Here is a 13,388-nt window from a genome sequence, read left to right as displayed (position 1 = left end):
TCTTGTTATCATTATATAAAATTTATTAATTAAAAGTCTTTGGAATACCACATGAGTCTTATCAGTATAAATTAATGCTGTTAAATTGAAGTACTAGTGGCAAAGCAGCACAAGTATACATCCATGTGTCAACACAACTTTTGAAACAGATGTTATCCAGTAATGTTTGCTTAGGAAAGACTATGCTGAGTATAACACATTTAAAACACAATTGTGCTCCAACACAAAATTGTGTTTAATTTCACATCCAATAATTTTCTCCAAAATAAAGAGGATGCTTCCTTTTGTAGTAACATCTCTGGTGCCCAATATAGTGATCCAACTCTCACTGAGACAAATATTGTTTCATTCTTGTTCCCTTACATAATTCTGTTGAAGCTTACACTGTAGATTAAGCCTTGGTCAGGACCAGAAGGATTTAATGGGCATGTTTTCATAAAACAAAATATGGTCTCTCACCACTTCAATATCATGTCTATTTCTACTGGACATACTGGATTTAGATCTCAGGAGAAGCAGAGAAAATGCTGTCTCTTTTCATAGCACTGATGAAAGTAACAATTATCTGAGTAACTGTTGCAGTCAGAACAGACCTTTTATTACACCAGCGTGACATGCCATTCTTTATCACAGAAGGGTGGGTCTCTGTGAAAGGCGTTACTCACATAATATCTTAATACACATTCCACTCACCAAAAATCATTTCCTCATATCCAACTTACTTGGAAAATGTGTGTGAAAGAAACAAATTACTTCCATGTCATCTATTCCAGTCCCTTGAAGAAAATTGTCTATTTTCAGATATAAGAAACATATGACTTTGAAGCATACTATCATACGTAATGAATTTGTCGCTATATGCTACAAAATTATTCTTGGCTTGAGTGCCTTGTAACCATAACTCAGTCTTATAAGCCATTCATTCAACATATTAATTCAAGACCACCACAACTCCCAACCTGTCTGGTTTGTTTACACTACAGAAATGTAACTTCTGTCTTTCCCAAGGTCATGCATTCCCTAGTTTTTGCTTTTCTCTCAGGTCCATCCTGTTCTCAAATCCTTCATTTTGCAAAAGGGACCATGCTGCTATTACAAGGCTCTTTATTAATTACGTCACTGACTAGTTAACCACTGACAGGGAAAAAAACATAAAGCCATCTCTGCTGAAGAAATTATGGGATTCATCTCCAGCTAGTAGCTAGATGGATAGATGAAGTACAGCTAGCTTTATGAAGGTTCTCTTCCTTCCAGAAATTTTTTGTGTTCCTTTCCTACTCCAAGGTTATCTAAAAAATGCTTGCCCAGAACTTTGCCTGGTTCTTTGAACCAGCAATTCTTTCCCTCACAGGTGTTTCACCAAGACACAGGGGGAAGAAGAATCCGTGAAAAGTGTGCTGAAAATTTCCTGTGCTCACAGTGAAACTGTCTCAGATCTAACGCCAAAGTAGCCCTACGCCAGATGTCATTTGAGAACGGCCCATTACCTGCCACTGCTTGGGCATTTTCTATGCATGTTATTTGAGTCAGAGTGATGATCTAAAATTTAGTGATGATCTTTTGTCACAAGACATACTTGAGTACTCTTTTAAAGAACACAGGGCTACATCTATCAATGCAAGAAGTGTGAAGATTTCATGACTGTAATAATGCATAAAATACCTTAAATAGTTTTAATCCTAGAAAAGGATTAAAATTCATTCAGAATATCTAGCTTTAAAAATTGAGAATTATGAAAGATATTGTTCCCACAGTATGGGCTTTCAAATTATGAGTAATTTTTTTTCTGTCAAGAACATTCTCCTCAGCCAAGCCATATGGTTAATGTAATATTTGCTTAAAATCCCACCCACATCTGAAGTTATTTTGCACTAAAATAGTGGAACCAGAATCAATAAGCTTACACAAACAATTCTAAAAGGTGCTTTATGCATTTTTATGTAGTCATTGTCTCACTCGAAAAAGAAAGTGATGAACATAATGTTCTAATTATTGAAAGGGGTTGGAGCTCTGTCTGTAATTATTTGATTCGTCAAGTATTTGGGGATATAACATACCTGAACACTATTTGTAAATGGATACAACTATAACAGAGAATTATCCACCATCAGGTAATTCTCCAAGAGAAAACTATACCAGCTTGAGTTTTTGTCTCTTTATACATATACATATGTATGTATATATATATATATATATATATATGTATATACATATATATATATATTTTGTCTCAAGCACAATATAAATGGTGCTGAATACCTATTTTGAATGGGAAAAATGTGCAACTTAACATTGCTACTGAAGCAATATGAAAAAAAAAGAGATATCAGAGTTTAAAAGCAAGAAAGGTGTGCAGGGAGAATTACAACAGAACTTGCAACTTGAACTAAAACTTTCATAAGAGAAATAAAAATTTTAATGTTTAAAGGCTTACAACAGGTGGAGACCATAAAAGGAATTAGGACGCCATATTCTAAAACAGGAGCTGAACAGTTTGGAAATACAAATTGAATGTAAGCAACATCTGGAAGTTTTCAGAATGAACTGAACAAAGGCACTGAAAAATAAAGTCTTTATTGGAATGGTAGCTCTTATGTATAATTCAGGCTTGTAGAATTTGCAAAGACTAGTGTGATGAAAACATGAGGTGACCAGCAACCTTACTGTCACAAACAAGAAGGTCTTCCAGGAAATAGGCAGGCCCTCTGTCCAAACTAGAGCTTACTCACAGAGGTGGACTGTGGGAAATATACAAAAATGTGTAAAACCATTGTGTCTAGAAGGAAATCAGAGAATTAGAGTCCAAAGATATGTTCAGCTGCCCTTTAAGTAAGCAGAAGACACAGATCACCAGACTTGTTGTAAGAGCTTAAATTTACTGAGGCTCAGAGGAAAGTCAGGCTATTCCAGATAACACAATGTAAATTCCCACTAGAATTGCATCCAAAAACCCTTCCTGAGAAAGTTCTGGTGACTACCTCCGTGGTCTGGCTCTCAGTGTGTGAAGAATTTGAGCCACAGAAGAACATAAATTATCCCACTCTGGTGTCAGACCATGTACGCACTATGGAGATAGCCATCAATTTGACCCAACAGCTTTACTGAGAAAAGAAAAAGAAGAAACTGCAACAGAAATGGAAGTTGTTTTGTAGATGTGCTCTTCAGGCACACACAAATGCTAGTGATGACTTCTGAAACAATTGGCAGCAGACGTTTTAAGCACTGAACTGTTGTTGGACTCTTAGATATTAATCAGGAACATGAAATTGAAGGAATGTGGAAATTAGCACTGAACGTCATTCTTGCCTCAAAGAAATCAAAAGAAAAAACAGCTGCTGGTCAGGAAGGTAGGAAGTGGTTGCCATAAAGCTTAGAAATTCATCTTTGTGTGTACTATATACAAGTCATCCTAATCTAGCTCATGACATTATGAATGATTAAAAGAAGTAATAGGGTTTTTTTGTTTTTTTTTTTTTTTTTATTGGAGATTAGAAAGTAGCAATTAAGGCATGGAGTACAATTAAATACTGACATGCAAGAAAAAAACTGGCTAGGAAAAAGATTGCTGTGAGCTGGCTAAGGCACACAATTTCAAATACCTATTGAGAGTTTTTCTCAAATGAGAGAAAGCACGAAAATTTAGATGTCTGAGGAAACTCCCAACAGACTCAACCCCAAAGAAAGCCTCCTAGGAAACTCATAGTGAATGTTAGGCTATCAAATGTGGAATAAATTTAGAGCATTTCATGGGAATTATTAAATTAGACATGCTAGAAAGCTAGAGAATAGGGAATCCAATACTCCATCACCTAATTTGGCAAAAATGGAGACAGTCACTGGGAAAGGTGCATTCATCCAAGAACTGAAAACTGGAAAATGATCAAGAAGTCTCAACAGCCAAGTTAGCACATGAGCTAATCATTTACTCAGATTTGATTATTGCTAATAACAGCCTAATAAATGCCAAAAACCGTGTCTTGAATGGTAAGTTTGTGGAAAACCCCCTTCTAAAGGGTCTTGGGTTTGTAGATGGCAAGAAATAAATTTTTAAGCAATATTCCCCTCTAGAGATCAAAACTCATAATAGTGTTTTATATTTACATTCACTCAGGCAAGAAAATATGAAAAATGCCTGTAATTTGCTTCAGGGTGATCTCACCTGCTGTTAAAGAAATTATTTATTATTCCACTTCAATTTTTTCTGATAAACAACAAACAGTATAACAGAAAATCCATTGCAAAATGTGAAAGAACAAATGTAGTAGATACTGATAAGGAAATGATGTAATAATGAATTTTTGGGGTTTTCTCTGAATTTATTCCAATTACTATTGAATGTACAAAACTCAAATGGCCCAAGAAATTTCTTAGTCAGAAATGAATTCTTAGAAGCAAAGGTAAAAATTCTGCTGCACACCATAAGACTAACAAGACAATTGAAGGATATAGGGAACATATGCCCATAAGCAAGAAGATACATAACCAACCTTGCATAACAGTGAATCTGCAGAAAAGGTTTTGCACTCATTAGATGTTGGTTTAGATACCAAAGAAAGTGTTACTTTATTTTCCAGAGTGGAGGCTGAATGCAAGTGGAAACGGAGGGAAAAAACAGGAGGAAAATTAGTTCTAGCATTGCACTATCACTGACTGTGTGGCAATTAATGTATGAATGGAATTGTATACTTCCTACTCAAAAGATTTATGGCTACCCTACCTCTCACTTAACCTGTTTACTGTATTGGTGTCTAGAACAGAACTGAAGTGCTTCCATGTAAGCTAAAAGCATCAGTGTGAAACTGCATCAAAGACAAGGAGTGCCTCGTTGCTTTCAGGTGACTCCTGTAACCCAGCAGTGCTGTCACCCTTGAAGAGACTGCTCCGTGCACACCCTTCCCAAGTAAGCTGCTCTAAGGATCTGTTTAGAGTCAGAGCATATGTGCAGTGGCCTCTAACACTGCCAATTACTTGTGAGGCCTTTAACAGAAATGCAGGCCAGTGGCCTGAATTCCTGTCCAGCTCAGAAGCTGGCAAGTACTTGCTTATAGCTTAAAAACTTAAACAGTTTTCCAGATTTCTTTCCAATAAGAACTAAATGCACTGAAAAAAAAAATGAAGACCCAGAGACCTATGGTTGCTGTTATTATATGATGATATTATTTCTGTCAGCTTTAGGACTCCCTGAGTTACAAGCATGAGAAGAATATCTTAACAAAATTGGAAATCTCTATCTGAATGATGGGCTGAGAAAACACACATTAAGTTCAAGTGCTCCAAGGAAGCCTAAGTGCCATTGTGTTCCCACACCACACCACCCAGCTTCCACTGGAAGAAACACCAGGTAGATGTGCCAGGAAGGAGAGGAGTTGTGGTCTAACAGACACCACACACCCTCTCTGAACAACTAAGAATTAAGAATGGAGAAGAATCTAAGAATTAAGTTAGTGGTGTTTCTGGCTTGAACCTCAGATGCTTTCAGGTATCCCACTAATACAGAGAGTCCACCAGCCTCTCCCATTCTACACTCAACACTTAGCGTTACATGGTAACCACAGAAGGAAGCCTAACATTGTTACTTTGGTGAAACTGTCTATAGAAGCAGAGCAAGCATGAATCCCATCTTGTTTCATGACATATAGCATAAACTGTCAATAAAAGTCCAAAAAGGATCCTTTTTATTTGGTAGAAGTAAATGATCTCTTAGAACACTATATCATACCTAAAGAGAAGCAAAATTAATTCAGACTTCTTGAACTAGGCAAAACCAACAGAATCTAATCCTGCACAGATTCATACTTTTTGTGAAGGAAAAGTGGAGGAAAATGACTAAGTGAAGGGATATATATAAAAACAGGCCACATGGGAAAACTTTACAAAGGGCTGTATTTATTACAATGCCTAAGAAAATCTCAGGAGATAAAAGCTGAGAAAATCATTAATGTGATATATATAAATTTTAAAAAGTCCATATGTAAGTTGCACATACAAATTCTAATTCCCTCACTAGTAAAACTGGTAGAATCTTCAAATTTTGTTCCCCAAAATAATTTGATGCTTTATATTTTATTTGATTCTGAAACAAAATCGAGTAAAACAGTTTTCAAGTTTTCTGCTAAATTAAAACAATATGAATTTGAAAATAAATTTCCAATTATTTAACTCTATTAAAAATATTTCTGTCATTTTAACATCACTTTAGTTAATATATATTATAAAATAGATTACATCCTCTAGTTATCCATAGGACCAGTAGTCTGACCCAGATAATTATTTATATTTTCAAGCAATATTGAAAATAAAATATCAATAGAATCCAAAATTAAATTTTGGTTCAATCATATGATATTATGGTTATTTCTGAAATTTTAAGTTCTACTACAGAAATTTTTCCCACTGAAATTTTTTACAGAACAGAACTTCTTTTTAATTTTAAACATTTAAAATTTACTTTTCATTAGTGTTTTTTGAAAACTGTAAAAAAACCTTTTCCTCTGCCAGGCTGATAACACAGAGCTGAAAACTTCACTAGGAATGTCATTGAAATCCAAGCCAGTCCTCAGAGATTCAGAGAATGGAGCTCCATAAAAAAGTTTGATCAGGCAGATAATGAAAAAAAGTGACAAGTTATTTAGATTGGAGTAAAATTTTTTTTTGAGTTGGCAAAGGGAAAATAGCCTGCTTGAAGTCATGTCATCTTTAATTTGGTATGTTATTTATTTTCTTGTAATCCTGTTTGAAGTATCAACATTTCCAGTACATTAACTTGATTGGCAGAGGTGCTGTATGACTTGGGATAAACCCCAGTAAAATTTTTTTATTCATATCTGCTCCAAATACTGAACCAGCTCCTCTCAGCTGAAAACATCTATGCCTTAGAAGCATCATCACATGCCTTTATCTCTTAACATCACATCAAATGAAAACTTCAGAGTGACAGACAGCAGTGTTCTGGTCTCATCTTGTTTTAATCTCAGTAACAGATCTGAGAGAAACTCTAAATCAGGGGAAATAATACTCAACTGAGTAAAAATTATTTTAAAAAGTAACAGACATGAAGAAAGGTAGTTCACAAAAGACTGCAGAACCATACCACATCACTATAGGAGGAATTATCTATTTAGGTCAATAAAAGTAGTATTTGAAATCTGACACTTGTATGAATTGTAAAGCTACTGCACATTTTTCACCTTACCATTTTGTATTCTTTCCAGCTTTTCTGAAAATCCAGACTTCCATCTTCTCGGTGTTGTATAACTGTCCATCCTCCTCCAGCAATTTCCATATTACAAAAGACCTATGAAATAGGTAAAATATAGTAAATAAATATAGTAAATTAAAAAAAAAAATTAAAACCCAAACAGAAAATACAACAAGTTTCCATTGAAATTCTGTCATCTTAGAGGGGGGGGGAAATTTGTGAATAACAATATTAAGGAAGTGTGTTTTCCTATGCACTCATGCCCTATTCCCTCAATGACATCCTCAGTCATTTGGTGACAAACAGTTCTCTCATTATGTTTAGTGTAATTCTCCCAGCAATGTCTCCTTTCAGTACACCACCAATAATGTCTCCAAATCATCCCCTTCTACTTCTTCAGCTTTCCCCTTCACATTCCTCCATGCTCTTTTTTTCTATTTCCTTTGCAGTGCCCCTGAAACCACTTCCTTCCTCTTAATAAACAAAAGTAATTCTTTCAGTGATAATAATGATTCATGTAGCTTTTAGCAGAGTGTCATTTGCTCTCAGAATCTTGAAAATTCTTTCAGATAACACTCCTCCTAGGAATCTGAAATGTAGCACAGATGAGGTTATTCTGTTTTCCTTTGAAGTGTAATATTACCTACAGTGTTCCAGGCAGTGTCCCAAAATGGGACAGGTGACTTCAGAGCAAACTGCCTTATATGACAGAAATGTAGGTAGAAACAGGCTCAAGAGATGAGGTCTGTAAGACAAGGTCAGAAGTTAAGATCTATACTCAATATGTAAGATCATACCCTGTCACCACTGCTCTAAGAAAATTATAACTTAGATACTAAAGATTCTGTGTATAAAGGATAATGAAACAATTTGACAATTTTGTTGACCCTTGATATTAGAATATTGTGTAAACTGAAATCTGTTACCAATCTTAAATAATCCATATAATAATAAAAATGGATATTAACTTTTATTCACTCCTTTTCATTATGCTTCCAAAAACTCAGAAGATAAACTATGAAAAAATTAGACTACTGCTTGTATTACTGCTTGTCACGTACCAAGACAACATACTACTTGTCTTGGTATGTGACAAGCAGTAATAATTTTTGTTCCTATTTTTGTAGGACACTTGATTTTAAGATCTAAATCTCTAAGGGCTACTCATTCAAGCAAATTTTCCTGATTCCATTCCCCTGTACTCATCCATGCCATATTGACCCTGCACCTTTCCTAAATTTCATTTGTCTGCAATTTTAAAAGCTGTATTCTGCCTTTTAAGTAAAAACTCATATGTAAGAGTGTTGAAGAGGTTTAGCTTTTGGCATTCACATCAGCAAAAGTCAATCCATTAAGCACTGGTTGGCAATTTAAAGCTTTATATTGCTTTGACAAATTGGATGTTACTATCCAACACAGTTAAATAAAATTTGTCCTGCAGTTGACTAGAAGACCATATTCTACCCTCAGGAAAAGATGTCCTAAATTTCTCCTACTCATAAGAATTGTCATAGTAACAATATGCAAGTGTTTTTGTTTTAATTTGCACCAGGAATGCCAAGTGAAGTCCCTGTGAAAGTGAAGGAAGGAAATAGAATACCAGGACAAACATGAACTTGATTCAGGGTAACCACAAGAAAACCCACAATTTTCTAGACAAATATTTTGGCCCTATTCCTTCTTTAGGGAAGCCACTGTGAGTCAAAACATTTATCTACAGGATTTAATGTCTTTAGTCTGATTTACGGTGAGAATTTCTAAAAGATGGATTTACTTTCCTTATAAGTCATTTCAAGCTCCCATGAATCCACTGCCAATTTTTAGAGCAGTAAATCCTCGACTGTATTAAGATTGCTCATTTTAAAGATGCGTGCAAATTTTTTTTCCCTGCTACAATATAATGAAATACCTATAAAAAGACTGAAGTTTTCTGAATAATATATCAAATTGAAAGAGAAAACTGCACAGTGAAAAAAAGATTTGCCAGCAGCACATTTTTCACTTGCCATCAGTGATAGACACAAATACCTGCCCATATCAATAGGAGCTCCACAGTGATTGTAGATGTTACTGTGCATAGCTTTAGCCTTGTCTGCCCCAGAAAAGATCAAGGCACTCAGCCATTTAACACCACTTAATGTGTTCTGATACATAACCCTCTATTAGAAAAGGATGAAAAAAGTGACTGAATTTGTATGCATTACAGTTTGTGATTTTATAATTAATAAAATAATCTGACTTAGAATAAAAGACCATCCAAAATATTGCACTCTTGCTCTTCCTTAAATGCATGGGTAAAAATTCTCAAGCTCCTAAAAGGCAAATATGGGATTATTTCTACTTATTTTAGCTTTATGGACTAAATTATTTAAAATTTTATAATTAGCATTCAGAGATAGGCTCAATTTTAAAGTAAATGGAAGATGTGAAATGTCTATAAATTGCATTTTAAGTGTATGTACTCTAAGACCCCACAAATCTACTTCACTGGCATGGAGCATCAAGCTCAAGACCAGACCTTTGAGATTCAGGGAATGTGTCTGTGTAAAGCAGAAACATTCTGATGACCTCCATGCTGGAGGACAGTTTGCACAATACAGAGGGATAGCCTACATTGAATGGGTTAAAATTCCACCAGATATGCTCAGAGAGAGCATCTGCACCAATTTAGTGGGAAATCCACAAGAAGAAAGTAAAGGGAGAGAAGACCACAGCCATAGCAATTGCTTTTGCAGAACCACAAGGACACAGACACAGGGAGCCCAGCAGCAGGGGTGGATAACATGACATTTTCAGAGTAGAGCACCCAGAGGTCGGTGACAGCCACGTTTGTGGGGGCACTGGGGGAGGCAGTGGGCAAGTCAATACATTGATCCAAGGGCACATGCAGAGGTCCTGCTTGCAGTCAGACCAATCACACCTGGCCTACCCTAAGGTGACTTGGTTCTTTCAACTCCAAAATGGGGACAACCTTACTTTCACTGCTCCCTTGCTCATCAGAAGCCTTGCTTCCCTTGTAGCTCACCCTGACTTTGCTGGGGACTGAGAGGATTCTTCTTGCCTTTTTTTCCCCCAGAGTAATCACTATCCACATTATCAGGCACTGCACATATACATGTCAGAGTAAGCCAATTAATTAGCTTAATAGTTTAATTCTTTTTCTCTTTCTATATAAAAATATGGAATATTATTAAGATCATTTTAAAGATATGAAATACTAATTTTGATCAAGGGCTTGAAGGCTTATGAATTATATTAATGAACTGTTGAAGTTAGGAACAAGAAACAAAAATTGCAGTCTAAAGCATGCATGAGAATATAAAAATGAGGTATGTAAATGGCATGAAGGATAATTTTTTTGTGAATATATGGATGTGAAACCAACAAAACACCAAAACTGAGAGTAACATTTGTATATATGATAAAGGTATTTTCCATTGAATATCAGGATTCTAGTAATTATCCCTTAGAAAATATAAAATGAAGGCATATTTTGTAGCCTGATGTATAACATTGTTATGAATGAGATAGTTGCCTGTGACTGTGAGTAATGCAGAAGATAATAATATATTAGGGCTCCTAAGACATGCCAGCACTGTGCAATGCAATGTGGTAATCCAGATAACTAAGCTGGCTTTAAAGAAGGAAATCTGTCTCCATGGAGTACCTATCAGGATATTAGAGCAATCTGACTGTGTCTGCATGGTGCTGCCTCTGGGCTAATTAGTGCTGGTGCAGCGCTGCATTGATGTGATTTTGAAGCTATCTCAGCTGGAGTTAGTTCAGCTATCTGCACAGCACTACCTTACAGCTTGTTTAAATGACCTTAATGTCTAAAAAACCACCTGTTAAAGCAATCACACTCCTCACTTGAGTAGTATGAACATGCCTGGGATCAGCTCTTGCTGTGTTACTGCTAGGACAAGGCACAAACGGGTGCATCAGAAATGCCCTCAACACACAGAAACACACACTCCTGCCTTTTCTTGCTGAAACAGGAGCCCTCCAGGAAAACTTAATGTAATGGCACCAGCTGAGTTGTGATACCTGTGTTGATTGATAGCAGTGTCTGTAATCAAGGATATAGTGGTAAGAGGATGGCTTCAATTGTGTCATTGTCCTTATACTGCCAGTGAAGTGGGTTTGAGGTAAATATACCAGAAGCATGAGTGTTTCCAGGTAACCATTGTTTTTAATTGCAGTCCAGCTTCTGGTTATGGTTTATGAGCTTCAGTAAGGCTAACAAAACTACTGCAAATTGGTACATGCGATTTGGACATAGATGTTACACCTCTTTTTGAGTGCAGCAGCATCTACAGAATTTCTTTTATTATTCTTGTCCTGCTCAATAATGCTTTCAGGGATATCTGCATTTAATGTCATGTCAATTATTTTCCCATTCACATTTACTAGAATTATGTTGATCTTGGCCCAAAAAGCTCTCCCACCTAAATTCCACTCATGTCTTAATGAACTCTAATTCCTTGCTAAACTGTAACATCTTGATGTTTACAGGCTTACAAAGGCCTTTTTTAATACCAAACTCCACTTAGGAACAAGGTTAGCATATCTTAATATGATCATAATATTACTATAAACAGTAATATTATTAACATTTTTTACAGTCTTTTTATGTTTGCAGGGTCACTATTTTACTGCAGTAAGAATAAATTCACTTGACAGAAGTGGTTCCCTCCCTCCTGTCTGGCCCACTTTATGGCCACCACTGTATTTCCCAGGTAATCAGCCCTCACTCTTGGTGGCTGTTCCCAATAGTGTCCTGTCAGAGGGGCAGATAACATTCCTCCACAGACAAGCTGGGTTTAGAACATCCTCTCATGTTCCTAACCTTAGTTCCTGACTCAGGTACCTTAGCAACAAAAGCCTTGCAAAAAAATAATCTCTTATACAGACTAATGATTCATTTGCATAAAAGAACCCCTCTCCCATGTCTCTTTTTTGGGAAGGATGGGATTATAAATGCTTCATAATTTCAAGCAGTGCTGGCACTCAGCATGTTGTGTTCTTTACAGCCAAAAATGCTTTTCCCTGTCCCCTACAAGAGAAGCAGAATTTTTTAAAATCCTTATCTTTAAAAACTACTCATTCTGCTATTTCTTTCCTCGTGCTACCAGATAATCCCCAAGATCAGCTTCTTCATTATCACACTTTACAAATTCACTTCTAAATTTTATTGCAGATTTATTTGCAGCCATAGTCTGAATCAACTGAGCTTGCCAAGTGGGAGGAAGTGAATCAACTATTGAGTGTACATTGGAACTTAGGAAGGATTTTATGTCAGCAGGAAAGAAGAATGTCTGGAATAATACAGTTAATCATTTTCTCAGTCTATTGTACTTTTTAAAGACTAAATAGTAGACAAGCTTTTTATACCAGTACAATATTTTGTGGAATGATAACTTCAATAAAGGCTCCAAACACTCCTTTCAGTTCAGAGTAGTATCATACTAACAAACAAGAAAATAAACCCAGTCATTACCTTTTTAGGATCTGACACATTGTTAATATAAATAGTGTAGACCCCACTTTTGTTAACACCAGATTGGTACACATCTGCACAGTCTCTGAATGGCTTTTCTTCTTCCTTTTTTGCATTCTTTAGTAAAACTGCAAAACAAAAGACATGATAATATAAGTTACAACAACAGTCTAAGCATTTCTGTATCTAGGAAGTCCACTTTTGCACAGTGCATCCCTTTTAAAAATGCACTGTTTCTTACACAGTTCATGCATTTGGCAAATTCTAGTAAAGAACTAGTACAAAGCTTTTGGACAGATGGCAGAAGTAGGCATCAGAAGAAGTCATGATACAAATAGCTAAACAGAGCATCCTGTGTGCTGAGAGGTAACACAGCATGTTCCTTCTGAGTGCAAAACTCTGTGCCCCTGCAGGTGTTGCTTCTGACTAAAGCTGTACCTGGGAGGTTGCCAAAGAATGCCCCAGAGATGGCACATGAAGGTGGAAAACATGTTCAGTGTTGTGATCTGACACAGATGTTCACCTAAGAAAGCAATGCTGGAAGGAGAGAGTTTGTGCTGTTCATGAAGTAATGAGTTTTGAGCAGCATAGGAGCTTGGAGCAAGGCAGCTGCTTGCTTAATTTTTTTTTTAGAGAATAATTTAATTATTTTCATATCTACATTCATAAAGGTTGCTAAATACGATAAAG

At 36.0% G+C, this 13,388-nt stretch overlaps 1 protein-coding gene across 1 annotated transcript in view; it reads right to left on the bottom strand.

The window, feature by feature from the left end:
* Window positions 1–13,388, bottom strand: part of ANGPT1 (angiopoietin 1) — a 155,504-nt gene that overhangs the window by 44,309 nt on the left and 97,807 nt on the right. The window contains exons 5-6 of the mRNA XM_068182959.1: window positions 12,699–12,826; window positions 7,193–7,294 (exon numbers count right to left, since the gene is read on the bottom strand). Coding sequence (XP_068039060.1) covers window positions 7,193–7,294; window positions 12,699–12,826 — 230 coding nt within the window. The remainder of the gene's footprint in view (window positions 1–7,192; window positions 7,295–12,698; window positions 12,827–13,388) is intronic.

Source organism: Anomalospiza imberbis, chromosome 1, assembly GCF_031753505.1.
Source record: "Anomalospiza imberbis isolate Cuckoo-Finch-1a 21T00152 chromosome 1, ASM3175350v1, whole genome shotgun sequence".
NCBI classification, from domain to species: Eukaryota; Metazoa; Chordata; class Aves; order Passeriformes; family Viduidae; genus Anomalospiza; species Anomalospiza imberbis.
This window is presented reverse-complemented; position numbering and strand designations above follow the sequence as displayed.